The sequence below is a fragment of the Passer domesticus genome, chromosome 31 (genome assembly GCF_036417665.1).
Source record: "Passer domesticus isolate bPasDom1 chromosome 31, bPasDom1.hap1, whole genome shotgun sequence".
Classification (NCBI taxonomy): Eukaryota; Metazoa; Chordata; class Aves; order Passeriformes; family Passeridae; genus Passer; species Passer domesticus.
In genome coordinates this window covers 2896391-2923161 of record NC_087504.1, presented here as the reverse complement: position 1 = coordinate 2923161, position 26771 = coordinate 2896391, and the positions used below count along the sequence as shown (strand labels likewise).

The 26771-nt window shown below is 57.3% G+C and overlaps 2 protein-coding genes and 1 long non-coding RNA gene across 3 annotated transcripts; all 3 read left to right on the top strand.

The window, feature by feature from the left end:
* The first annotated feature begins 78 nt into the window (after positions 1–78).
* Positions 79–19694, top strand: PA2G4 (proliferation-associated 2G4). Its single transcript, XM_064401089.1, has 13 exons — positions 79–237; positions 3096–3224; positions 5579–5684; positions 5918–5987; positions 8981–9073; positions 10000–10063; positions 12328–12406; positions 13647–13725; positions 13815–13948; positions 15583–15677; positions 17094–17221; positions 18275–18328; positions 18411–19694. Exons 1-13 carry the CDS (start codon positions 150–152, stop codon positions 18474–18476), a joined length of 1185 nt encoding a protein of 394 aa, XP_064257159.1. The 5' UTR covers positions 79–149; the 3' UTR covers positions 18477–19694.
* On the top strand, positions 14722–15557 carry LOC135287867 (uncharacterized). The gene is made up of 3 exons (XR_010351335.1): positions 14722–14816; positions 15081–15124; positions 15378–15557. It is a non-coding gene; the product is annotated as an uncharacterized LOC135287867 (long non-coding RNA).
* Positions 19695–25348: 5654 nt separating the features above from the next.
* ZC3H10 (zinc finger CCCH-type containing 10) lies at positions 25349–26729 on the top strand. Its single transcript, XM_064401252.1, is given in 3 exon segments — positions 25349–25426; positions 25428–25470; positions 25473–26729. Coding segments are annotated over 3 exon segments (1158 nt in total). The 5' UTR covers positions 25349–25354; the 3' UTR covers positions 26516–26729.
* Positions 26730–26771: the final 42 nt, after the last annotated feature.

Sequence of the window (26771 nt, the reverse complement as noted above, 5' to 3'; positions counted from 1 at the left end):
GAGGACTCGCGTTCCCAGCGTGCCCCGCGCGGAGCCCGCGCTCTGCCCTGCTCGCGCCTCGGGCTCGCGGTCCCGGGGCTCCTCAGCGCCGGGCGGGGGGGGCTCGAGCAGGCCCGGGGGGCTCGGGGGGCTCGGGGCGGCTCCCCACCATGTCGGGCGAGGAGGAGGCGAGCGAGCTCACCATCGCCGAGGACCTGGTGGTGACCAAGTACAAGATGGGGGGGGACATCGCCAACCGTGAGTGCGGGCCGCGGCCGGGGGCGGGGGGGAGCGGCGGGGAGGGCGCGGTGGTGGGGGGCGTGAGGGCGAGCGGCCGGGCCTGACCCCCCCCCCCACACACACCCGGTGTGAGACCCCCGGGCTGGGGAGCGCGGCTGGGGCTGGGGAGGGGGCAGCGGGTTGGGCCCCCCTCCCCCCGGTGTTTCGGTGTCCCGGTGTCCCGGTGTGCCCCCCCCCCTCCCGGTAAGGCGGGAGCCTCCCGGTGCCGGCGGGGCCCGGCCCCGCGCGGCCGCCGCCGCTGCCGGCACGTGGTACCGCGGGCCCACGTGCACCGGCGGCGCGGGGGGAGCGGGGCCCGGCCTGCCGCCCCCCCCCTCCCGGGGCTCCCGGTGCCGCTTTTTGTTCATGGGGGACCCCCCCCCCCAAATCTCCGGTACCGGGGAGGGGGAGGCTGAACAGCGGGGATGGGACGGGAGCCCCGGAGGGGGGGCCTGGATGGGGTCAGGGGTGGGAACGGGGGTTGTGGTGGGAATGAGGGGTCCCGAACCGGGCTGGGGGTCCTGAACCGGGAACCGGGTCCGGTTCTGGGAAGGGGATCATGTCCCGCGATCCTGAACCGGGAATTGGGCTCCGGTTTTGGGACGGGGATCATGTCCCGGGAATGGGATCCGGTCCCAGGAACCGGTTCTGGGATCAGGGTCCGGTTCTGGGTATGGGGTCCCGAACTGGTCTGGGGATCCTGTCCCGGGACTGGGGCTCCGGTTCTGGGATCAGGGTCCGGTTCTGGGATTGGGGGTCCTGTCCCAGAAACGGGATCCTGAACCGGGAATTGAGCTCTGGTTCTGGGATTGGGGTCCCGAACCGGTCCAGAGTTCCTGTCCCGGGAACGGGATCCACGTCCGGGAACCGGGGTCCTGCCCCGGGTTTCGGGTCCCGAACCGGTCTGGGGGTTCTGTCCCGGGGATATGGATCCAGCCCCGGTAACGGGGGTCCCGTCCCGGTCAGGATGGGGGTCCCGTCCCGGTCAGGATGGGGGTCCCGGTAATGGGGGTCCCGTCCCGGTAGCGGGTGGTCCCGTCCCGGTCAGGATGGGGGGCTGCAGGCTCTGCCCCCTCCGCTCCTGTCCCGGTTATTTTTTTGAGCCCTTTCCCCTTCTCTCCCGGTGTCCCGGCCCCGGGAGCCGCCCGGACCGGTTCCGCGGGGCTCCCCGTGTCCCGCCCCGCGTCCTGCTGACTGCGGAGCTTCTCCTGAAGCGCCGGTGGCCCGGGGGGCGGCGGGAGCCGGGATCCCCCCCGGGAGGGGAGGGAGGTGGCCCGGGCAGCCTGCAGGTTCGGCCGCCTCCCTTCCCCGGGGGAAAGGCAGCTCCGCAGCTTGGGAGGAGCAAAAACACCAAAAACACCAAAAAAAACCGGCGCGAGAAAACCTCCCAGCTGTCGGGTTTCAGGGATAAAAAGTGCCTTAACTCCCTAAAAAACATCGGGAAGAGACAAGGATTCCAGGAATGTTCCTGTTCCTCTCATCCCTTGGAATGCTCCGAGGGTTTTTTCCCCTTTATCTGTTTTTTTTTAATTTTTTTTGCCCTGTTTGTTTTGTTCCCCCTCCGTGTCCCGCCGGCTCTTATCGGGAAATGTTATCCTTGCTTTGAGATATTCCCAACTTTCCCATGGAAAAGTGGTGGCGTTTGAAGTCCTTGCACAGGTGACGGTGCCGAGGATTCCTTGGAATTCTGAGCACGGTGGGACAGAGGGGAATGTCAGGGCACGTTCCAGGATCCCAGAATGTTTTGGGATCCCATTCCAGGATTCCAGAATGTTTTGGGATCCCAGAATATTTTGGGGTCCCAGTCCAGGATCCAGAATTTTTTTGGGATCCCAGAATTGTTTTGGAGTCCCATTCCAGGATCCCAGAATTGTTTTAAGATCCCAAAATATTTTGGGATTCTAGTCTAGGATCCCAGAACATTTTGGCATTTCCAGTCCAGGATCCCAGAATATTTTAGGAATCCCATTCCAGGACCCAAAATATTTTGGGATCCCATTCCAGGATCCCAGAATGTTTTTGGGGTCCCATTCCAGGATCCCAGAATATTTTGGGGTCCCATTCTAAGATCCTAGAATGTTTTGGAATCCCGTTTTAGGATCCCAGAAATGTTTTGGGAATCCCATTCCAGGATCCCAGAATATTTTGGGGTCCCATTTTAGGATGCCAGAATATTTTGGAATCCCATTCTGAGATCCCAGAATATTTTAGGAATCCCATTCCAGGATCCCAAAATATTTTAGGATCCCAGTCCAGGATCCCAGAATATTTTGGGATCCTATTCTAAGATCCCAGAATATTTTAGGAATCGCATTTCAGGATCTCTGAATATTTTGGGATCCCATTCCCTAACCCATTCCAGGTTCCCAGAATATTTTAGGAATCCCATTCCAGGATCTCATTTCAGGATCCCAGAATATTTTGGGATCAGCGCTGTGGAGGAAGCTCTGGGGACACTTTTTCCCCCAGGCACGAGGCAGGCTGGAATTCCTGATGGATATTTTTTGGGAGTGGAGCACTCCCCAAACTTCCTGGGGCGTTGCCTGTGCCAGCACAGGGATTCCTTGGAAACCAGGGACTCGTGGGGTGCCCTTTGATGTCTCCCAGTCATCCCCAAACCTGTTCCCAGAGCTCTGACTTCTCCCACAGGAATTTAGCAGCGCGGCTCTCCCTCTTTCCCCAAAAAAAAAATCCCAAATAAAACAAGATTTGTGCTTTTCCTGCATGTGGAACCTCGGGATTAGAGTTTGAGGTGTTGGCTGTGGGGCTGCGTGTCCATGAAATGGACAACAAAAGCATGAAAAGCCAGTGAAATGTTGTTTTTTTGGGCGTTGCAGGGGTGCTGCGGGCCGTGGTGGAGGCGGCGGCGCCCGGCGCGTCCGTGCTGTGCCTGTGCGAGAAGGGCGACGCCATGATCATGGAAGAGACGGGCAAAATCTTCAAGAAGGAAAAGGAAATGAAGAAAGGTGAGGCTCTGCTTCCTGGCAGCGAGGAATTCGTGGTGCTCTTCCTTGATTTTCAACCAAATCCACCTCGCTGCTGCACCTCGGTTTCCGTGATTCCAGTAATTCCATTGGGATTGCCTGGGAGGGTGGCTCTGGAGGGTTTGGAACACTGGGATTTGTCACCAAATTCCCATCCTGAGGGTGCTGGAAGGAGGTTTAAGTGGGATGTGGGGAGAAATTCTTTACCTGGGAGGTGCTGGAATGGATTTCCCATCCCTGCAAAGTGACCCAGGCCAGCCTGGGATGGGGAATGTGTCCCAAGAGGGTGGAATGGAGCTTTAAAGTCCCCAAATCCCAAAGTTGGAGGTGTTGGAAGGAGGTTCAGGTGGAATTTTGGGAAGAAAGAGGCACTGGAATGGAATTCCCATCCCTGCAAAGTGAACCAGCCCAGCCTGGGGTAGGGGAGAGTGTCCCAGGAGGGTGGAATGGAGCTTTAAGGTCCCCAAATCCCAAAGCTGGAGGTGCTGGAAGGAGGTTCAGGTGGAATTTAGGGAAGAAAGAGGCACTGGAAGAGATTTCCCATCCCTGCAAAGTGACCCAGGCCAGGTTGGAGCAGCCTGTGATGGGGAAAGTGTCCCAAGAGGGTGCAATGGAGCTTTAAGGTCCCCAATTCCATTGGGATTGCCTGGGAGGGTGGCTCTGGAGGGTTTGGGACACTGGGATTTGTCACCAAATTCCCATCCTGAGGGTGCTGGAAGGAGGTTTAAGTGGGATATTGGGGAGAAATTCTTTACCTGGGAGGTGGTGGAATGGAATTCCCATCCCTGCAAAGTGAACCAGCCCAGCCTGGGATAGGGGAGAGTGTCCCAGGAGGGTGGAATGCAGCTTTAAGGTCCCCAAATCCCAAAGCTGGAGGTGCTGGAAGGAGGTTCAGGTGGAATTTTGGGAAGAAAGAGGCACTGGAATGGAATTCCCATCCCTGCAAAGTGACCCAGGCCAGGTTGGAGCAGCCTGTGATGGGGAAAGTGTCCCAGGAAGGTGCAATGGAGCTTTAAGGTCCCCAATTCCATTGGGATTGCGTGGGAGGGTGACCCTGGAGGGTTTGGGACACTGGGATTTGTCACCAAATTCCCATCCTGAGGGTGCTGGAAGGAGGTTTAAGTGGGATGTGGGGAGAAATTCTTTACCTGGGAGGTGCTGGAATGGATTTCCCATCCCTGCAAAGTGACCCAGGCCAGCCTGGGATGGGGAATGTGTCCCAAGAGGGTGGAATGGAGCTTTAAAGTCCCCAAATCCCAAAGCTGGAGGTGCTGGAAGGAGGTTCAGGTGGAATTTAGGGAAGAAAGAGGCACTGGAATGGAATTCCCATCCCTGCAAAGTGACCCAGGCCAGGTTGGAGCAGCCTGTGATGGGGAAAGTGTCCCAGGAAGGTGCAATGGAGCTTTAAGGTCCCCAATTCCATTGGGATTGCGTGGGAGGGTGACCCTGGAGGGTTTGGGACACTGGGATTTGTCACCAAATTCCCATCCTGAGGGTGCTAGAAGGAGGTTTAAGTGGGATGTGGGGAGAAATTCTTTACCTGGGAGGTGCTGGAATGGAATTCCCATCCCTGCAAAGTGACCCAGGCCAGCCTGGGGTAGGGGAGAGTGTCCCAGGTGGGTGGAATGGAGCTTTAAGGTCCCCAAATCCCAAAGCTGGAGGTGCTGGAAGGAGGTTCAGGTGGAATTTTGGGAAGAAAGAGGCATTGGAATGGAATTCTCATCCCTCTGTGTGTCCCAGGCCTGGCTGGAGCAGCCCAGCATAGGGGAATGTGTCCCAGGAAGGTGGAATGGAGCTTTAAGGTCCCCAAATCCCAAAGCTGGAGGTGCTGGAAGGAGGTTCAGGTGGAATTTTGGGAAGAAAGAGGCACTGGAATGGAATTCTCATACCTACAAAGTGACCCAGGCCAGCCTGGGATGGGGAAAGTGTCCCAGGAAGGTGGCATGGAGCTTTAAGGTCCCCAGATCCCAAAGCTGGAGGTGCTGGAAGGAGGTTCAGGTGGAATTTTGGGAAGAAAGAGGCACTGGGATGGAATTCCCATCCCTTTGAGTGTCCCAAGCCAGGCTGGAGCAGCCCAGCATAGGGGAATGTGTCCCAGGAAGGCGGAATGGAGCTTTAAGGTCCCCAAATCCCAAAGTTGGAGGTGCTGGAAGGAGGTTCAGGTGGGATATCAGGAAGAAATTCCTCCCTGGAAGGTGCTGGGATGGAATTCCCATTCCTTCAAACATCCCAAGCCAGGCTGGAGCAGCCCAGCATAGGGAAATGTGTCCCAAGAAGGTGGAATGGAGCTTTAAGGTCACCCCAAATCCCTGATTTTTTTCCTGTTCCCTCCCCAGGAATTGCCTTCCCCACGAGTATATCCGTAAATAACTGTGTGTGTCACTTCTCCCCGCTCAAGAGCGACCAGGATTACATCCTCAAGGACGGGGATTTGGTCAAAATGTGAGTTCCTGACTCCCATTCCACAGGAATCCCCGCTCCCTTCCCAAAATCCCAAACCCATCAGGTTGGCAGAACCCGTCCGACCGCCCATTCCCACGCCGCGTTTTTGCCACGGCGTCGATTCCTCGTTAATTAAAGGCTACTAACGAGCCTGGAGGGGGTTCCCGGGGCAGCATTCCGCCTCTGGGACCCAGCTGGAATTCCTGGAATTCCCATTTTCCCCTCTGTTGCAGCGACCTGGGCGTGCACGTGGACGGCTTCATCGCCAACGTGGCGCACAGCTTCGTGCTCGGCGCCTCCAAGGTGGGTTTGTCATCGGGGGGTGTCTGCTGGCATGGGCAGCCTCGGGGTGCCAGGGGCAGCCTCAGGGTGCCAGGGGCACCACCTGCAGCCTCGGGGTGCCAGGGGAGCCTCGGGGTGCCAGGGGCAATCCCTGCAGCCTCGGGGTGCCAGGGGCAGCCTCGGGGTGCCAGGGGAGCCTCGGGGTGCCAGGGGAGCCTCGGGGTGCCAGGGGCAATCCCTGCAGCCTCGGGGTGCCAGGGGCAGCCTCGGGGTGCCAGGGGCACCACCTGCAGCCTTGGGGTGCCAGGGGTAGTCCCTGCAGCCTTGGGGTGCCAGGGGCAGCCTCAGGGTGCCAGGGGCAGTCCCTGCAGCCTCGGGGTGCCAGGGGCAGTCCCTGCAGCCTTGGGGTGCCAGGGGCAGTCCCTGCAGCCTCGGGGTGCCAGGGGCACCACCTGGAGCCTCGGGATACCAGGGGCAGTCTCTGCAGCCTCAGGGTCTGAGGGGGACCCCCTGGAACCTCTGGGTGCCAGGGTCATCACCTGGAACCTCAGGGTCTGAGGGGGCACCACCCTGAGGTGTCAGGGTCTGAGGTGGCACCACCATGGGGGCTCTGGATCTCAGGGGGCACCCCCCTGGAACCTCTAGATCTGAGGTGACATCACCCTGCAGCCTCTGGGTCTGAGGGGGGCACTACCCTGGAGCCCCTGAATCCCAGGTGGCAGTGCCCTGGGGTGTCAGGATCTCAGGGGGGCACCACCCTGGAACCTCTGGATCTGAGGTGGCACCACCCTGGGGTGTCAGGATCCCAGGTGGCAGTGCCCTGGGGTGTCAGGATCTGACATGGCACCATGCTGGAGCTGCTGGCTCTGAGGTGCCAGTGTCCTGGAACCTCTGGGTCTGAGGTGGCACCACCCTGGAGTGTCACATTCTGAGGTGGCACCACCCTGCAGCCCCTGAATCCCAGGTGGCAGTGCCCTGGGGTGTCAGGATCTGACATGGCACCATGCTGGAGCTGCTGGCTCTGAGGTGGCAGTGCCCTGGAACCTCTGGGTCTGAGGTGGCAGTGCCCTGGGGTGTCAGGATCTGAGATGGCACTGTCCTGGAACCTCTGGATCCAAGGTGGCAGTGCCCTGGGGTGTCAGCATCCCCGATGGCACCAACCTGCAGCCTCTGGGTCTGAGGTGGCACCACCCTGGGGTGTCAGGATTTGAGGTGGCAGCGCCCTGGAACCTCTGGATCCATGGTGGCACCAATCCTGAGCCTCTGGATCCAAGGTGGCAGTGCCCTAGAGTGTCAGGATCTGAGGTGGCACCACCCTGGGGTGTCAGGATCCCAGGTGGCACTGCCCTGCATCCTCTGGATCCATGGTGGCAGTGCCTTAGAGTGTCAGGATCTGAGGTGGCACCACCATGGAGCCTTTGGATCTGAGGTGGCACCAGTCTTGAGCCTCTGGATCCATGGTGGCACCATCCTGAGGTGTCAGTATCTGAGGTGGCACTGCCCTGGAGCCTTTGGATCTGAGGTGGCACCACCCTGCAGCCTCTGGGTCTGAGGTGCCACCATCCCAAAATCTCTGGATCCAGTCTCTGGATCCAAACTGGCACCACTTTGGATCCTCTGGATCCCAGGTGGCAGCGCCCAGATCCTTGGCCAGGCAGTCTCTGCTTCCCACTTTTCCTGCTGGAATTCCCAGGATGAACATTCCCAATTCCTACCCCAAAACCATTCCCCGCTTCCCAAAATCAGTCCTGGTTTCCCATTTTTCCTGCTGGAATTCCCAGGATGAACATTCCCATTTCCCACCCCAAAACCATTCCCTGCTTCCCAAAATCAGTCCTGGTTTCCCATTTTTCCTGCTGGAATTCCCAGGATGAACATTCCCAATCCCTACCCCAAAACCATTCCCTGCTTCCCAAAACCAATCTCTGCTTCCCATTTTTCCTGCTGGAATTCCCAGGATGAACATTCCCAATCCCTACCCCAAAACCATTCCCTGCTTCCCAAAACCAATCTCTGCTTCCCATTTTTCCTGCTGGAATTCCCAGGATGAACTTTCCCATTTCCCACCCCAAAACCAATCTCTGCTTCCCATTTTTCCTGCTGGAATTCCCAGGATGAACTTTCCCATTTCCCACCCCAAAACCATTCCCTGCTTCCCATTTTTCCCCTGGAATTCCCAGGATGAACATTCCCATTCCCCATCCCAAATCCAATCCTTGTTTCCCCTTTTTCCTGCTGGAATTCCCAGGATGAACATTCCCATTCCCCACCCCAAATCCAATCTCTGCTTCCCACTTTTCCTGCTGGAATTCCCAGGATGAACATTCCCAATTCCTACCCTGAAATCAATCCTGGTTTCTCACTTTTCCTGCTGGAATTCCCAGGATGAACATTTCCCATCCCAAAACCATTCCCTGCTTCCCCTTTTTCCTGCTGGAATTCCCAGGATGAACTTTCCCATTTCCCATCCCAAAACCAATCCTTGCTTCCCATTTTCCCTGCTGGAATTCCCAGGATGAACTTTCCCATTTCCCATCCCAAAACCAATCCTTGCTTCCCATTTTCCCTGCTGGAATTCCCAGGATGAACTTTCCCATTTCCCATCCCAAAACCATTCCCTGCTTCCCATTTTTCCCCTGGGATTCCCAGGATGAACATTCCCATTCCCCACCCCAAAACCATTCCCTGCTTCCCACTTTTCCCCTGGAATTTGGCCAGTCTGATACCTTGGAAATTCCTGCTGTGAATTCCTCAGGTCATCCCATCCTCTGGGAATAAATCCTGAATAAAAACTGCCTTGGGGATGGTTTTGCTCCAGTGGTTTTGGGGGAAAAGCCCAAAATTCCCCATTGGAATTTTGCCGGACTCTTCCCAATCCACATTTTTGATTTCAGCCATGCCTGGACTGGGAATCCTCTGGAATTCTTTGGGGTGTGGTTGATCAGGGACTTCCAAACCACGGAATCCCCACCCCCAGGCCCTCAGAAATCCCAAATTTTGGGTGTTTTTCCCAGGAAAACCCCGTGTCCGGCCGCAAAGCCGACGTCATCAAGGCAGCTCACCTGTGTGCCGAGGCCGCCCTGCGCCTGGTGAAACCCGGGAACCAGGTGGGAATTTGGGAATTCTGGGAGCCAGGTGGGAATTTGGGAATTCTGGGAGCCAGGTGGGCATTTGGGAATTCTGGGAGCCAGGTGGGGAATTTGGGAATTCTGGGAGCCAGGTGGGAATTTGGGAATTCTGGGAACCAGGTGGGAATTTGGGAATTCTGGGAGCCAGGTGGGAATTTGGGAATTCTGGGAGCCAGGTGGGGAATTTGGGAATTCTGGGAGCCAGGTGGGAATTTGGGAATTCTGGGAACCAGGTGGGAATTTGGGAATTCTGGGAGCCAGGTGGGAATTTGGGAATTCTGGGAACCAGGTGGGAATTTGGGAATTCTGGGAGCCAGGTGGGGAATTTGGGAATTCTGGGAGCCAGGTGGGGAATTTGGGAATTCTGGGAGCCAGGTGGGAATTTGGGAATTCTGGGAACCAGGTGGGAATTTGGGAATTCTGGGAACCAGGTGGGAATTTGGGAATTCTGGGAGCCAGGTGGGGAATTTGGGAATTCTGGGAACCAGGTGGGAATTTGGGAATTCTGGGAACCAGGTGGGAATTTGGGAATTCTGGGAGCCAGGTGGGAATTTGGGAATTCTGGGAGCCAGGTGGGAATTTGGGAATTCTGGGAGCCAGGTGGGGAATTTGGGAATTCTGGGAACCAGGTGGGCGTTTGGGAATGCTGGGAATCAGCACCGGGATTTTGGGAATCATCACCGGGATTTTGGGACCCAGCCTGTGGGATTTTGGGACCCAGCCTGTGGGATTTTGTGGGGGATTTGGGAGCAGCTGTATGGAAAAATTGATTTTTTCCCCCCCTTTTTTGGTGAGAAAAGCTTTTTTTTCCCCAAAATGTTTGGGATTTAAGGAAAGCTCGTGCTTGGGGTGGGGATTTTTTGTCTTTAAAATTTTTTTTTTTTTGTTTTGGTTTTTTTTTTCAGAACACACAAGTGACAGAGGCCTGGAATAAAATCGCCCACGCGTTCCACTGCACACCCATTGAAGGTGAGGGGAAGGGGAGAAAGGAATTCCAGGGAAAAGGGATAAAAGGGATGAAAGGGAAAAGGGAATTTTAGGGAAATGGGGATTTCAGGGAAAAGGGATCACAGGGAAAAGGGATAAAAGGGAAAAGGGAATTTCAGGAAAAATGGGGATTCCAGGGAAAGGGAATCCCAGGGAAAAGGGAATTCCAGGGAAAGAGGTTTCAGGGAAAAGGAATTCCAGGGAAAAGGCATAAAAGGGAAAAGGGAATTTTAGGGAAATGGGGGTTTCAGGGAAAAGGGATCACAGGGAAAAGGGGATCCTGGAGAAAAGGGAATCCCAGGGAAAAGGGATAAAAGGGAAAAGGGAATTCCAGGGAAAGAGGTTTCAGGGAAAAGGAATTCCAGGCAAAAGGCATAAAAGGGAAAAGGGAATTTTAGGGAAATGGGGATTTCAGGGAAAAGGGATCCCAGGGAAAAGGGATAAAAGAGAAAAGGGAATTCCAGGGGAAAATGGGGATTCCAGGGAAAGGGATTCCAGGGAAAAGGGAATTCCAGGGAAAGAGGTTTCAGGGAAAAGGAATTCCAGGCAAAAGGCATAAAAGGGAAAAGGGAATTTTAGGGAAATGGGGATTTCAGGGAAAAGGGATCCCAGGGAAAAGGGATAAAAGGGAAAAGGGAATTTCAGGGAAAATGGGGATTCCAGGCAAAGGGATTCCAGGGAAAAGGGAATTCCAGGGAATGAGGTTTCAGGGAAAAGGAATTTCAGGGAAAATGGAATCCCAGGGAAAAGGCATAAAAGGGAAAAGGGAATTTTAGGGAAATGGGGATCACAGGGAAAAGGGGATCCTGGAGAAAAGGGATCCCAGGGAAAAAAGGGATAAAAGGGAAAAGGGAATTTTAGGGAAATGGGGATCACAGGGAAAAGGGAATTCCAGGGAAAGGGGTTTCAGGGAAATGGGGATTCCATGGAAAGGGAATTTCAGGGAAAGGGAAATTTCAGGGAAAAGGGGATCCTGGAGAAAAGGGGTCCCAGGGAAAAGGGATAAAAGGTAAAAAGGAATCCAGGGAAAAAAGAATTCCAGGTAAAGGGGATCACAGGGATCATGGGGTAAAGGGAATTCCAAGGAAAAAAGGATCACAGGGAAAATGGATCACAGGGAATCATGATGGGGAAAAAAAGGATTACAGGAGAAAAGGGATCCTGGAGAAAAGGGATCTGAGGGAAAAGGGATCATGGGGAAAAGGGAATTCCAGGGAAAAAAGGATCCCAAGGAAAAGGGATCATGGGGGAAAAAATCCCAGGAAAAAAAGGATCATGGGGAAAGGGAATTCCAGGAAAAGGGGTCCCAGGGTGGCTGGGAAGGCTCTGGGGTTGCTGGGTTGGGATCCTGGAGCTCATCCTGATCCTTTTTCCCCCCATGGGCTCTCCCTGTTACTGGTTAAATTCCCTGGAATTCCGGGAATTCCCGCTGCCTCCAGAGTGGGTTGGGAATGTTGGGAATGCTGGGGGCTCTTCCAGGATGGGGCTGGGAGTGAGGGGTGGGAAAAGGGGAAAATCCCCCAAAACCCCTCTGGGGTGGGAGTGAGGGGTGGGAAAAGGGGAAAATCCCCCAAAACCCCTCTGGATCCACCCACGGTCAGGGGTGGGAATTCTGCCTGGGCTTGGCACTGGGGGGCGTGTCAGGGCTCCCAGTACAGCCCAGTACAGCCCAGTGGTGTGCAGTGCCTGGAGATCACAGTCCATCCCAGTAACCCCAGTCCCTCCCAGTCCATCCCAGTAACCCCAGTCCACCCCAGTCCATGCCAGTAAGCCCTGTCCATCCCATTAACCCCAGTCTGTCGCAGTCCATCCCAGTAAGGCCAGTCCATCCCATTAACCCCAGTCCGTCCCAGTCTATCCCAGTAACCCCAGTCCATCCTAGTCTGTCCCATTAACTCCAGTCCCCCCCAGTCCCTCCCAATCCCCTCCCAGTCCGTCCCAATCCCCCCCAGTCCCCCCCAGTCCATCCCAGTCCCGTCCCAGTCCCTCCCAGATCAATCCCAGTCCCATCCCAGTCCGTCCCAGTCCCTCCCAGTCCCCTCCCAGTCCCCCCCAGTCTGTCCCAATCCCCCCCCAGTCCCCCCCCAGTCCCTCCCAGTTCCTCCCAGTCCCTCCCAGTCCCCCCCAGTCTGTCCCAATCCCCTCCCAGTCCCCCCCAGTCCCATCCCAGTCCCCCCCAGTCCATTCCCAGTCCCCCCCAGTCTGTCCCAGTCCCCCAGTCCGTCCCAGTGAGCCGGTGCCCGCAGGGATGCTGTCGCACCAGCTGAAGCAGCACGTGATCGACGGGGAGAAAACCATCATCCAGAACCCCTCGGACCAGCAGAAGTGAGTGGGGCAAAAACGGGGTCAGGGGGGCAAAATTGGGGGGGGTCAGGGGGCAACAACGGGGTCAGGGGGCAACAACGGGGTCAGGGGGGCAACAACGGGGTCAGGGGGGCAACAACGGGGGTTTGGGGGGCAAAATTGGGGGGGTCAGGGGTAAAAAATGGGAGGTAAGGGTTAAAAACGGGGGTTTGGGGGGCAAAACTGGGGGGTCAGGGGCAAAAACTGGGGGTTTGGGGGGCAAAAACAGGGTCAGGGGCGGAAATTGGGGCTTGGGGGGCAAAACTGCGGGGGTCAGGGGTAAAAAATGGGAGGTAAGGGTTAAAAACGGGGGCTTGGGGGGCAGAAACGGGGGCTTGGGGGGCAAAACTGGGGGGTCAGGGGCAGAAATTTGGGCTCGGGCAAAATTGGGGGGTCAGGGGCAAAAACTGGGGGGGGGGGTTGGAGGAAAAAATGGGAGGTTGGGGCAAAATTGGGGGGTTGGGGGCAAAAATTGGGGGGGTCAGGGGAAAAAAATGGGGGTTTGGGGTGAGAAATGGGATTGAGGTGAGAAATAGGATCGGGGAAAATGGGGAGAAATTGGGGTTCAGGTGAGAAATGGGGTCAGGGGGAAAAATTTGGGTCAGAGTGAGAAATGGGGTCAGGCGGAAATGGGGGCTCAGGGGTAAAAATTGGGGTTTGGGGGGAAATGGGGGTTTGGGGTGAGAAATGGGGTCAGGGTGAGAAATGGAATCAGGGTGAGAAATAGAATCAGGGGAAAATGGGGAGAAATTGGGTGAGAAATGGGGTCGGGGTGAGAAATGGGGTCAGGGGCAAATATTGAGATCAGGGGAGAAATGTGGGGAAATTGGGGAAAAATGGGATCAGGGCAAAAATGGGGGTGAGGGGCGAGAATTGGGGGGTTAGGGGGAAAATGAGGGGGTCAGGGGCAGAAATGGGGGTCAGGGTGAGAAATTTGGGGTTAAGGTGAGAAATGGGGTCGGGGTAAGAAATGGGGAGTCAGGAGAAAAATTGGGATCAGGAGAAAAATGATGGGGCCAGGATGAGAAACGGGAGCTCTCAAACCTTCCAGGAACGTTCTGAGTTTCCAGGAATGCTCTGGCTCCCCTGGAAGGTTCTGGCTTTCCTGGAAGTTTCCCTGGAAAGCTCTGAATTCCCAGGAATGCTTTCTGGGGCTTCCCGGGGAGGCTTTTCCCTGCAGAATTCCCAGATTTTCCTGCCTCCCCACCCCCTTTTCCCCCAGGAAGGACCACGAAAAAGCCGAATTCGAGGTGCACGAAGTCTACGCCGTGGACGTGCTGGTCAGCAGCGGCGAGGGGAAGGTCAGCCCCTACCTTCCCAACAAATCCCCGGAATTCCCGGCCTGGGTGGCTCCCCGGACGCCGGGAATTGCCCTGGGAATGTTTTGCAGGCCAAGGACGCGGGGCAGAGAACCACGATCTACAAGCGGGACCCCTCCAAGCAGTACGGGCTGAAGATGAAAACCTCGCGCGCCTTCTTCAGCGAGGTGGAGCGGCGCTTCGACACCATGCCCTTCACCCTGCGGTAATCCCGGCAATTCCGGGGCTGGGATACCTGGATGGGGCTGGGATCCCACCTGGGGTACCTGGATGGGGCTGGGATCCCACCTGGGGTACCTGGATATAGGGCTGGGATTCCAGGGATTTGAGGTTTCCTCAGCGAGGTGGAGCGGCGCTTCGACACCGTGCCTTCACCCTGCGGTAATCCCGGCAATTCCGGGGCTGGGAATCCACCTGGATATAGGGCTGGGATCCCACCTGGGGTACCTGGATAGAGCTGGGATTCCAGGGAAATCCCCGGGCTCTCCTCAGTGAGATGGATCGATGCTTTGACACCATGCCCTTCACCCTGCGGTAATCCCGGCAATTCCGGGGCTGGGATGGGGCTGGGAACACACCTGGATGGGGCTGGGAACACACCTGGATGGGGCTGGGAATACACCTGGATGGGGCTGGGAACACACCTGGATGGGGCTGGGAACACACCTGGATGGGGCTGGGGGTACCTGGATAAAGCTGGAATTCCAGGGATTTCAGCCTTTCCTGGGCAGGTGTCTGTAGGTGTTGGCTCAAGTGTGAGCTCTGGTGTGCCCAGGGTGTGATCTCAGTGTGCTCAGGTGTGATCTCAGTGTGCCCAGGTGTGATCTCACTGTGCTCAGGTGGTCCCAGCCGTGCCCAGGTGTGATCCCCGGTGCACTCAGGTGTGATCCCAGCTGTATTCAGGTATGCTCAGGGGGTGATTCCAGGTGCTCCAGGTGTGCACTGAAGTGCTCCCAGGTGTGCCCAGGTGTGATCTCAGTGTGCCCAGGTGTGCTCTCAGGTACTCCCAGGTGTGCACTGAGGTGCTCCCAGGTGCACTCAGGTGTGCCCAGGTGCAATCTCAGTGTGCCCAGGTGCTCCCAGGTGTGCTCAGGTGCTCCCAGCTGTGCCCAGGTGTGCTCCCAGGTGTGCACTCAGGTGTGCTCAGGTGCGATCTCAGTGTGCCCAGGTGTGATCTCAGTGTGTTCAGGGGTGCCCAGGTGTGATGCCAGGTGCTCCCAGGTGTGCACGCAGGTGCACTCAGGTGCTCCCAGGTGTGCTCAGGTGCTCCCAGCTGTGCCCAGGTGTGCTCCCAGGTGTGCACTCAGGTGTGCCCAGTGCGATCTCAGTGTGCCCAGGTGTGCTCAGGGGTGCCCAGGTGTGATGCCAGGTGCTCCCAGGTGTGCACTGAGGGTGCTCCCAGGTGCACTCAGGGGTGCCCAGGTGTGATCTCAGTGTGCCCAGGTGTGTTCAGGGGTGCCCAGCTGTGCCCAGGTGTGCTCCCAGGTGGGCACTGAGGTGCGCTCAGGTGTGATCCCAGGTGCTCCAGGTGTGCACTGAAGTGCTCCCAGGTGTGATCTCAGTGTGCTCAGGGGTGCCCAGCTGTGCCCAGGTGTGCCCAGTGTGATGCCAGGTGCTCCCAGGTGTGCACTCAGGTGTGCCCAGGTGTGATCTCAGTGTGCCCAGGTGTGCTCAGGGGTGCCCAGCTGTGCCCAGGTGTGCCCAGGTGTGATGCCAGGTGCTCCCAGGTGTGCACTCAGGTGTGCCCAGGTGTGATCTCAGTGTGCCCAGGTGTGCTCAGGGGTGCCCAGGTGTGATGCCAGGTGCTCCCAGGTGCGCTCAGGTGCGGTGTCCCCCCAGGGCGCTGGAGGACGAGAAGAAGGCGCGCATGGGCGTGGTGGAGTGCGCCAAGCACGAGCTGCTGCAGCCCTTCAACGTCCTCTACGAGAAGGAAGGTGAGACCGGGGACACCTGGGGACAGGGGGGGACAGGTGGGGACACCTGGGGACAGGGGGGGACAGGTGGGGACACCTGGGGGACACCAGGGGGACAGGGGACACCTGAGGGGACGGGGGGGACACCTGGGGGACAGGGGGGAACACCTGGGGACACCTGGGGGACAGGGGGGGACACCTGGGGACACCTGGGGGACAGGGGGGGACACCTGGGGGACACCTGGGGGACAGGGGGGGACACCTGGGGGGACAGGGGGGGGACACCTGGGGGGACAGGGGGGGACAGGGGACACCTGGGGGACAGGTGAGATCTGGGGGACAAGTGGGGACACCTGGGGGACAGGTGAGGATGGGTCCAGGTGTGTTTGGAGCTGCAGAGCCACTCACAGCAGGGATTGCAGGTCCTGGCAGGTGTAAGGAGGGGGGATTGCGGGTCCTGGCAGGGTTGTAGCTCAGGGTTTGTCCCTGCAGGTCCTGGCAGGGTTGTAGATCAGGATTATCCTCAGGGTCCTGGCAGGGCTGTAGCTCAGGGTTTGTCCCTGCAGGTCCTGGCAGGGTTGTAGATCAGGATTATCCTCAGGGTCCTGGCTGGGCTGTAGCTCAGAGTTTACCCCTTTGTCCCCACTTGTCCAGGGTTACCTCCCAGGTCCTGGCAGGGCTGTAGCTGGGTTAACCCCTCTGTCCCCGGTTGCTCAGGGTCCTGGCAGGGCTGTAGCTCAGGGTTTGTCCCTGCAGGTCCTGGCAGGGCTGTAGCTCAGGGCCAGCCCCCAGGTCCTGGCAGGGCTGTAGCTCAGGGATACCCCCTTGGTCCTGGCAGGGCTGTAGCTGGGTTAATCCCCGGGTCCTGGCAGGGCTGTAGCTGGGTTAATCCCCGGGTCCTGGCAGGGCTGTAGCTCAGGGATACCCCCTCGGTCCTGGCAGGGCTGTAGCTGGGTTAATCCCCGGGTCCTGGCAGGGCTGTAGCTCAGGGATACCCCCTCGGTCCTGGCAGGGCTGTAGCTGGGTTAATCCCCGGGTCCTGGCAGGGCTGTAGCTCAGGGATACCCCCTCGGTCCTGGCAGGGCTGTAGCTGGGTTAATCCCCGGGTCCTGGCAGGGCTGTAGCTCAGGGTTACCTCAGGTCCTGGCAGGGCTGTAGCTCAGGGCCAGCCCCGGGTCCTGGCAGGGCTGTAGCTCAGGGTTACCTCCCAGGTCCTGGCAGGGCTGTAGCTCAGGGGTCACTGTCAGGTCCTGGCAGGGCAGTAGATTAGGGTCACTGCAGGTCCTGGCAGGGCTGTAGCTCAGGGCAGGGCTGTAGCTCAGGGTCCTGGCAGGGCTGTAGCTCAGGGTCACTGCAGGTCCTGGCAGGGCTGTAGCTCAGGGTTACCCTCAGGGTCCTGGCAGGGCTGTAGCTGGGTTAACCCCTCGGTGCCCGCAGGCGAGTTCGTGGCCCAGTTCAAGTTCACGGTGCTGCTGATGCCCAACGGCCCCATGAGGATCACGAGCGGCCCCTTCGAGGCCGAGCTCTACAAATCCGACCTGGAGGTGCAGGACGGGGAGCTCAAGGTTAGTTAATCCTTAATATTAATCGTTAATAACGATAATATGCAAATTAGGTAGCTATATAAACATAACACCTATTTTCGTAGGAAATATTCATTTAAAATAAATCTGTTTAGTGTTTTTATTAGTTATATTGCTTTTTAATAGTTATATTTAGTTGGAAAATAAAAGATAAAATATCTGTATTAATAATAGAAAATATTAATATAAATAGTTAATATTTATTAGTTATATATTATATATAACTAATAGTTATATATTTAGTTAATATTTATGTAACCACAGTTATTGGTGTTAATAAATTGATTGATAATCAATAAGAAATAATTATATATATCAATGAATTTTTAAAATCTTGTAGTTTAGTAAGTATAAAATATCACTAAATATATATAAATAAAATATACAATAAATAAAAAATTTCTAATAAATTTGTACACTTATATATAAAGATATAAAAATAACATTAATAATATAGTCTAATTAATAGACTGCATTAATTATATTATATATTTATATGAATATATATATATACATGGATTATATAGAGTCTAATTAATAAATATAGAAGCAGTACATTTATATCTACATATAACATGTTAATTAATATATTGCAGAGTAAAATAGGAACAATTTCATATTGATAACCAGAATAATAATGGAAATATTGATAATTAAAATATGAACAATTGAAGTACTGTTATTGAAATATTTAGTATTGAATATTTACTAATTTAAATATTAATAAATTAATTTTTAAAATGTAACTAATAAATTAAGGATTAATTTAGTAATATATTTATTATTCCTGCATCATTATTTATTATTAATTTTTGAATAATTATTAATGTATTAAGTAGTTCATTTAAATTAATAAATAAAATATTGATAATTAATAAAGCAGCACCTCCCCAGGGTCACCTGTCCTTGGGGGAGGGGAGAGGGAAGGGAAAAGGAACCAAACCCCCAAAAATGACCCAAATTCCCAAAATTCATTCTTACCCCAAAAAACCACCGGGATCATTTCCCACCTCCTCACCCTTCCCTCCCTTCCAGGCCCTCCTACAAAGCTCTGCCAGCCGGAAGACCCAGAAAAAGAAGAAAAAGAAGGTAAAATCAATCACTTTAATTCAGAATTTTGGGGTGTTTCTAGGAGAAAAACCCTGAAAAATCCCCGGATTTGTCCCCACAGGCTTCCAAAAACGCTGAAAACGCCACCACGGGGGAGACAGCGGAGGAGAACGAGGCCGGTGACTGAGAGCCCTTGGAGTTCTCAAATCGCCCCTTTTTCCCCCCAAAAAAAAACCCCCCAGAAAAACAAAATTCCATCCGGAAACGAAAGAATCTGGCACCGGTGTTGGTCCAGTCTGGAATTCCCACAGAATCCAACAGCTCCCGTTGACTTTGCCAAGGAGGAGGAATCTCTCGGTCACTTCAGACTTCCAAACGAATAAAAAAGAATAAAAACACCCCAGAAAGAGCAGCGAGAAAAAAGAATTTTAATAAAAATTAGGAGTGAAAGTCGCTAGTAAATCCTTAATATTCCCCATGTTTTGGAGAGGTGAATCTGTGAAATTTAGGGAGAGGGAGCGGAGGGAGCTGCTGATTCTTTCCTCCTCCTCCTCCTCCTGCTGCCTTTTTTTTATTTTTTAATTTTTTCCCTTTGGAAATTTTCACAAAAAACCCCAAAAACCAAGTGATTCCACCCAGAAAAGTGCCCTGTGCGAGCAATCCTGCATTTTGTCTTTTCCCTCTTGGGATTGTACTTTAAGAATTGGGAGAAAAACCCCCAAATTTTAAGTTCCCCCTACCCACCCACCCACCAGGAGCCTTTTCTGCCTCTGCCTTGATTTATGGGATTTCAAAAAATCGCTATTTTTTAACACAAAACTGGTTTTAAAATGATCCGAACCTTCGGGAAGCCGCCGACATTCCGGCCTTGCGGAGCTGAATTCCCTAAAAACCCGGGTTTGGGTGTTTTTTATCCTTCCCAATATCCCCGGGAGCACATTCCACCTTTTCCCCGTGAGCCGGAGGATAATTTTTTTTCACTTTTTCCCTCAGGATTCTTTGCTAATTTTGGGAGAAAAAAAAAAAAATATCCCACCAGAATTCCTCAGGGGAGAAGTGAGGGAAGCGCTGATCCGGGATAGGCCCGAGCCTAGGGGTATCGCTCTTTTATAGTCAATTTTTTACAAAAAAACCACATAAAACGAGAAAAAAAAGCCGATTAAACGCCGTCAGTTGAATGTTTGAGGTTTTTTTTTTCTTTGCCGGTACCCCTGGTTCTTTTTTTCCCTCACGTTTTTGGGAATTCTGATTCCCGCCTTACCCAACGTTCCCGGGCGATCTCCGCAGGCCGCGGTGCTTCCTCGTCGAAATCCGAGTTTTCCACCCCAAAAACACAAAAACTCCACTCGTGCAAATGTTACCAAAGTCAAATAAAAGAGAATAAACCATGCGATATTGGATTTTATTCCGGGTTTCTTTCCATCTTTGGGGAATTTGGGGTTGTGGGGTGGAACCCGCCCGGGCCTGGGTGGGTTTGGGGTTGGAAATGGGGTTTTTGAGGGAAAATTCTCATTTTATGAGGGGAAAATACTAATTTTTTTAGGGAAAATGCTGATTTTTGAGGAAAAAAAGCTGATTTTTGAGGGGAAAATGCTAATTTTTGAGGGAAATATGCTGATTTCTGAGGGGAAAAATGTTCATTTTTGAGGGAAAAGCACTCATTTTTGGGAGAAAAGTGCTCATTTTTGAGGAGAAACTACTAATTTTTGAGGGAAAATGCTCATTTTTGAGGGGAAAATCCTATTTTTTGAGGAGAAAAATGTTCCACTTTTAAGGAAAAACACCTCATTTTAAGGAAAATCCCCTCATTTTAATGGAAATAACCTGATTTTGAAGGAGCAACTCCCTCACTCTGAGGAGAAAAACTGATTTGAGGGAAAAATGTTAAATTGATGGGAAAAGCTCATTTTGAGGGGAAAATCCCTTATTTTGAAGGGAAAATGAATATTGAGGGGAAAAAACTCGTTTTGAGCTAAAGGTCCAGTATTTTGTAGGAGTAAAATTCTCATTCTGTGGGGAAAACACCCTCTGTTTAATTTAAAAAAAAAATTTTAAGGGAAAAGTCGTAATTTTAGGCTTTTAAAGCAGTATTCCGCCTAGAGATGGGAGCCAAAAGCTCTTTCAATGCACAGCAGGAATTTAAAAACCGCTGAGACTCGCGGGAGGTTTATTTAATTTTCCATTTGTTATCTTTTATGCTACTATATAAAAATATGTTATATTTTTACTTGAAAGGGAAATCTCCAGAGGGGCTTCGGGATGCAACAACAATCTTTTTAAAGGATTGGATAAGCGGAAATTGCCGGGGAAAAAAAAATTGTATTTGTGTTTTTATTCCCAATAAATTGGGGGTGGGGAGGGACCGAACCCTGCGGCGGCGCAAAATGGCGGCCGGCCGTTGGACTACAACTCCCATGATGCTCCAACAGCAAGGAACTACATTTCCCGTGGTGCCTCGCGCCGCGGTGGGCGTGGCCTGAGCGCTTCCCTATAAATAGGCCCCACCGGGCGGCGCGGGCCCCTCTCGGCGCCGCCATCTTGGTGCTTCACCGGCCGCCGCCCTCCATCCGCCGCCATCCGCCTCCATCCGCCTTCCCCCGCCCGCCGGGACTGAGCGGGGCTCCGCAGAACCGCCATGAGGGCCAAGGTGAGCGGCGGGGGGCGGGCCGATGGCGCCTCAGAAGCGGCCGGGCCTGGATGGAGGAGGAGGATGGGGAGCTGCGGCCTGGACGAGCCCCGGGGCTGGGGGGGAACGGGGGGAACGGGAGGGGGTCCCTGGGTGAGGGAACGGGGGGTCCCGGTGTGGGGCTGGGGGTCCCGGGGGTGTCTTTGCTGGGAGGAATGCGGGGGGAAACTGGGAGCACTGGAGAGAGAAGCTGGGGTAGCACTGGGGGAGCTGAACCAGTCTGGGACTGGGGCAGGGAGAGGGAAACCAGTTTGGGACTGGGAAACCGAGAGCTAAACCAGTCTGGGACTGGGAAACAGAGGGAAACCACTCTGGGACAAACCAGTGTGGGACTGGGGTTACTGGGAGAGAGAAACCAGTGTGGTACTGGGGTTACTGGGAGAGAAAAACCAGTCTGGGACTGGGAAACTGAGAGCTAAACCAGTCCTGGGACTGGGAAACTGAGCTAAACCAGTCTGGGACTGGGCAGGGAGGGAGAAACCAGTTTGGGACTGGGGTTACTGGGAGAGAGAAACCAGTTTGGGACTGGGAGAAAGAAACCTATGTGGGGTCTGGGGTTACTGGGAGAGCCAAACTGGTGTGGGACTGGGGACACTGAAGGAAATGAACCAGTATGGGACTGGGAGCACTGGGAAAAGTAACCCAGTACGGGACTGGGGGCACTGGGAGAACCAAACTGGTGTGGGACTGGGGGCACTGGTGGGTACTGGGGGACACTGGGAGCACAGTTTCCACTGGGAGTACTGGTTAAACTGGGAGTCCCTGAGGGTTACTGGTTATACTGGTGTGCAACGGTGAGCACTGGGAACACTGGGAGACCTGGTGGCACTGGTGGATACTGGGAGCACTGGTTACACTGGTGGATGCTGGGAGTGCTGGGAGCACTGGGGACACTGATAGGTGCTGGTTACACTGGTGGTACTGGGAACACTGGGGGACACCAGGGGGTACTGGGATCACTGGTGGGCACTGGTTCCATTGGTGGGTACTGGGGGCTACTGGGAGTCCCTGGTGGGCACTGGGAGTCCCTGGGTGTTACTGGTTATACTGGTGGGCAACGGTGGGCACTGGGAGCACTGGTTACATTGGTTTGTACTGGTTACGCTGGTGGGCACTGGGAGCACTGGTGGCACTGGGAGCACTGGTGGGCACTGGGCACAGTGGGAACACAGGCGGGCACTGGTGGGTACTGGTGGGCACTGGTTCCACTGGGGGGGCACCGGTAGGTACTGGGGACACTGGTGGGCACTGGGAGCACTGGTGGATGCTGGGAGTTCCGGGATCACTGGTGGGCACTGGGAGACACTGGTTTGTACTGGTTATACTGGTTTGTACTGGTTACACTGGTGGGCACTGGGAGCACTGGTGGATGCTGGGAGTTCCAGGATCACTGGTGGGCACTGGTTTGTACTGGTTTGTACTGGTGGGCACTGGTTATACTGGTTACACTGGTTATACTGGTTTGTACTGGTGGGCACTGGTGGGCACTGGTGTGTACTGGTTTGTACTGGTTTGTACTGGTGTCTCTCCCTCTCCCCGCAGTGGCGCAAGAAGCGAATGCGCAGGTACGTGAGAGCCCCGGGCCGGGCCCGCCGCACCGGGGGCTGCCCCTGCCCCTCCCCGTGCCCCCCCCCGTGCCCCCCCCGGTGCCCCCCCCGGTGTTCCCGGTGCCCCCGGTACCGGCCCTGCCCCCCCGTGACGCCGCCGCTCCGTCCCCAGGCTGAAGCGCAAGAGGAGGAAGATGAGGCAGAGGTCCAAGTAACCGCCCCCCGGCGGGCCGCGCCCCGCCGCCCCCCGGTGATCCCGGGGGGGTCCCGGTGATCCCGGGGGGGTCCCGGTGACCCCCGGGGGGTCCCGGTGCCGCCCCGGGGGTCCCGCCGGGCCCGGCCCGTCCTTTGCGTGAATAAAAGTTGGTTGTTGCTTACACGGTGTGGGGGCTGTGCCGGTAACCGGGGAGGGGTCTGGGGGCGGGGGGGGCTCCGGTAACGGGGGAACGGGAGGGGGGGGTCCCGCCGGTAACGGGGCTGGGGATCGCCGGTAATGGGGCCGCGGGGTCTGCCACGGACAGGAGACAGCCAGAACTGCGGTTCTCCTAATCGGGGAGCGGCACCGGGAATCCTCCGTAACGGAGCAGGTGGGTGGGACCGGCAGGAATTTTCCGGTAACGGCGCCAGCGCGGTGGTTCCTCCGGTAACGGGGCCGGGGCGGGGGGTTCCTCCGGTAACAGGAGCGGGGGTGAGGAACCCCCGGTAACGCCGCCGTGAGCACGAACCGGGCTCGCCCCGGAACCGGGAACTTCCGGTTGTCGCCCACGCGGCGCGCCGGCGGCTCGCTGCGGTGACGTCACCGTGACGCGCTTCCGGCGCGCCGGGCCGCGCGGGTCCTTCCGGGCCGCCCCGGAAGCGGCGCCGAGCGGGTCCCGCCCGCCGCCGGCACCGGGCGCGCGTTGGAGGCGCCGGAGCCCCGCGGGGAGGCCGCGAGCCGGTGAGTGCCGGGCCGGGAGCGCCGGGGATCCCCGCCGGGCCGCTGCCCCGCCGCTCCGCCTCCCCGCTGCCCCGCGCTCGGTGTGCTCCCCCCCCGCACCGTTACCGGAATCGGTGCCGCCGCCCCGGCGTGGCCGTTTTCTGCGCTGCCCAGCGGTAGCGGGGGTGCTGCCGGTGCCTCGCTCGGTGTCCCGGGCTGGGTGAATCCCCGCTGCTCCCGTCCGGGGTCGCTCCCGGTTCTTCCTCACCGCCCTCCGGTGCTCGCAGCGCTCCCGGTGCCTCGCTCGGTGCCCGGTGCCCCGGGGTGGGTGCGGGACCCTCTCCCCATCAGTACCGGGGTCACTGCCAGTCCCTCCCTCCTCCGGTGACCCCTCGGGGTGGGGCTCCCCCCATTCCCTGTCCCTCCCTCCCTCTCTCCCGGTACCCCGGGGTGGGAGTCTCCCCATTCCTGGTCTCTCCTCCGGTGACCCCTCCCAGAGTCCCGGTTCCAGTCCCTCCCTCTCTCCCGGTACCTCAGGGTGGCACTCCCCCCATTCCCAGCACCCCTCCCTCTCCCCATCCCCCCCTCCCTCCTCCAGTGACCCCTCGGGGTGGGACTCCCCCATTCCCTGTCTCTCCTTCCCTCCCTCCCTCTGTGTCTTCCTCCCTCACCCGGTCCCTCTCTCCCTCCTGGTACCCCGGGGTGACACTCCCCCCGTTCCCTCTCCCTCCCTGACGCCTCCCTCCCTCTCTCCCTCTGTCCCCTCCCCATCCCTCCCTCCCTACCTCCCTCCCTCTGTGTCTCCCTCCCTCACTCGGTCCCTCCCTCCCTGCCTCCTCCTCCAGTGACCCCTCAGGGTGGCACTCCCCCCATTCCCTCTCCCTCCCTCCCTCCCTCCCTCCCTCCTCCAGTGGTCTCTCAGGGTGGGACTCCCCCCATTTCTGCTCCCTCTCTCCCCTCAGGGTGGCACTCCCCGCATTCCCCCTCCCTCCCTGACACCTCCCTCCCTCCCTCTCTCCTTCCCTCCCTCCGTGTCTCCCTCCCTCACCTGGTCCCTCCCTCTCTCCCAGTACCCCCGAGTGGGACTCTCTCCCCTTCCTCCGGTGACCCCTCATGGTGCACTCCTCCCATTTCTGCTCCCTCTCTCCCTCCCAGGGTGGGACTCTCCCCATTCCCAGTTCCCCTCCCTCTCCCTCCCTCCCTCCCTCCCTCCCTCCCTCCCTCCCCTCCCTCCCTCCCTCCCTCCCTCCCTCCCTCCCTCCCTCCCTCCCTCCCTCCCTCCCTCCCTCCATCCTTCACCCTGCCCATCCCTCCCTCCTCCAGTGACCCCTCTGGGTGTCCTGGGGTGGAAATTATTCCCTCCCTGACGCCTCCCTCTCTCCCTCCCTCCCTCCCTCCTCCTGTCCCTCCCTCCTCCAGTGGCCCCTCAGGGTGGCACTCCCCCCGTTCCCTCTCCCTCCCTCCCTCCCTCCCTCCTCCAGTGGTCTCTCAGGGTGGGGACTCCCCCCATTTCTGCTCCCTCTCTCCCTCCCAGGGTGGGACTCCCCCCGTTCCCTCTCCTCCCTGACACCTCTCTGCCTCCCTCCCTCCCTCCCTCCCTCCGTGTCTCCCTCCCTCACCTGGTCCCTCCCTCTCTCCCAGTACCCCCGGGTGGGACTCTCCCCCTCTCTCCCTCCCTCCTCCAGTGATCTCTCAGGGTGGGACTCCCCCCATTTCTGCTCCCTCTCTCCCTCCCAGGGTGGCACTCCCCCCGTTCCCTCTCCCTCCCTCCCTCCCTCCTCCAGTGGTCTCTCAGGGTGGCACTCCCCCATTTCTGCTCCCTCTCTCCCTCCCAGGGTGGCACTCCCCCCGTTCCCCCTCCCTCCCTGACGCCTCCCTCCCTCCCTCCCTCCGCAGCCGCCTCCCCTCCCGGCGCCATGCCGGACCGTGACTCCTACCCCGGCCCCGGCGGCGGCGCCGGCAGCGGCGACGAGGCGTCCCCCGTGCGCCGACGACGACATCTGCCGCGACTTCCTGCGCAACGTCTGCAAGCGCGCAAGCGCTGCCGCTTCCGGCACCCCGACATCTCCGAGGTCACCAACCTGGGCGTGCGCAAGAACGAGTTCATCTTCTGCCACGACTTCCAGAACAAGGAGTGCGTGCGCCTCAACTGCCGCTTCATCCACGGCACCAAGGAGGACGAGGACGCCTACAAGAAGACGGGCGAGCTGCCGCCGCGCCTGCGCCACAAAGTGGCGGCCGGCCTGGGCTTGTCGCCGGCCGACCTGCCCAACAGCAAGGAGGAGGTGCCCATCTGCCGGGACTTCCTCAAGGGGGATTGCCAGCGCGGCGCCAAGTGCAAGTTCCAGCACCTGCAGCGGGACTACGAGCAGGGGCTGGGCCCCGGCGGGCGCCGCTACGAGCCCTACGACGGCCTCTACGAGCCCGACGAGCCGGTGCTGAAGCGGCGGCGCGCCGCCGAGGGGCTCTACGAGGGCTACGAGTACGCCTTCGGCAGCCCGCGCGCCGTGGAGTACCGGCTGCTGGAGGAGGAGAACGCGCTGCTCAGGAAGCGCGTGGAGGACCTCAAGAAGCAGGTCAACAACCTGCTGGCCACCAACGAGGTGCTGCTGGAGCAGAACGCGCAGTTCCGCAACCAGGCCAAGGTGATGACGCTGAGCTCCACGGCGGCGGGCGGCGAGCAGCCGCTGGCGCCCGCCGTCACCAACTACAACCACAGCATCGCCCAGACGCACACCACGCTCAGCAGCCAGGCCCTGCAGCCCCGCCCCGTCACCCAGCAGGATTTGGTGGCGCCGGCGGGCGCGCAGGCGGCCCCGCCGGCCAACGCCGCGCCGCCGCCGCCGCCGCCCATGAACCCCGAGATCGCGCCGCTGTCGGCGGCGCTGGCGCAGACCATCGCGCAGGGCATGGCGCCGCCGCCCGTCTCCATGGCGCCCGTGGCCGTGTCGGTGGCGCCCGTGGCCGTGTCCATGGCGCAGCCGCTCGGCGGCATCACCATGAGCCACGCCACCACGCCCATGGTCACCTACCCCATCGCCTCGCAGAGCATGAGGATAACGGCCATGCCGCACTGACCCGCGGGGACGGACGGACAGACGGACAGACACAGGGGGTGAAACCGTGAAACCCCCTCCCGGTGCTGGCGGGGGGGCGGTGGGTGCGACCCCCGGGGCGCCGTGGGCGGACTGAGAACCGGGGGTGGCACCGGGGGTGGCGCCGAGGGCGGCTCCCGGTGCCCTGTAATGTTTTCGGCTATTAAAACACAACAAAAAAACCCCCAAAAAAAAAGCCAAAACCTGCCCGGGCCCGGTTGTCCCGGTAGGGCCGGGG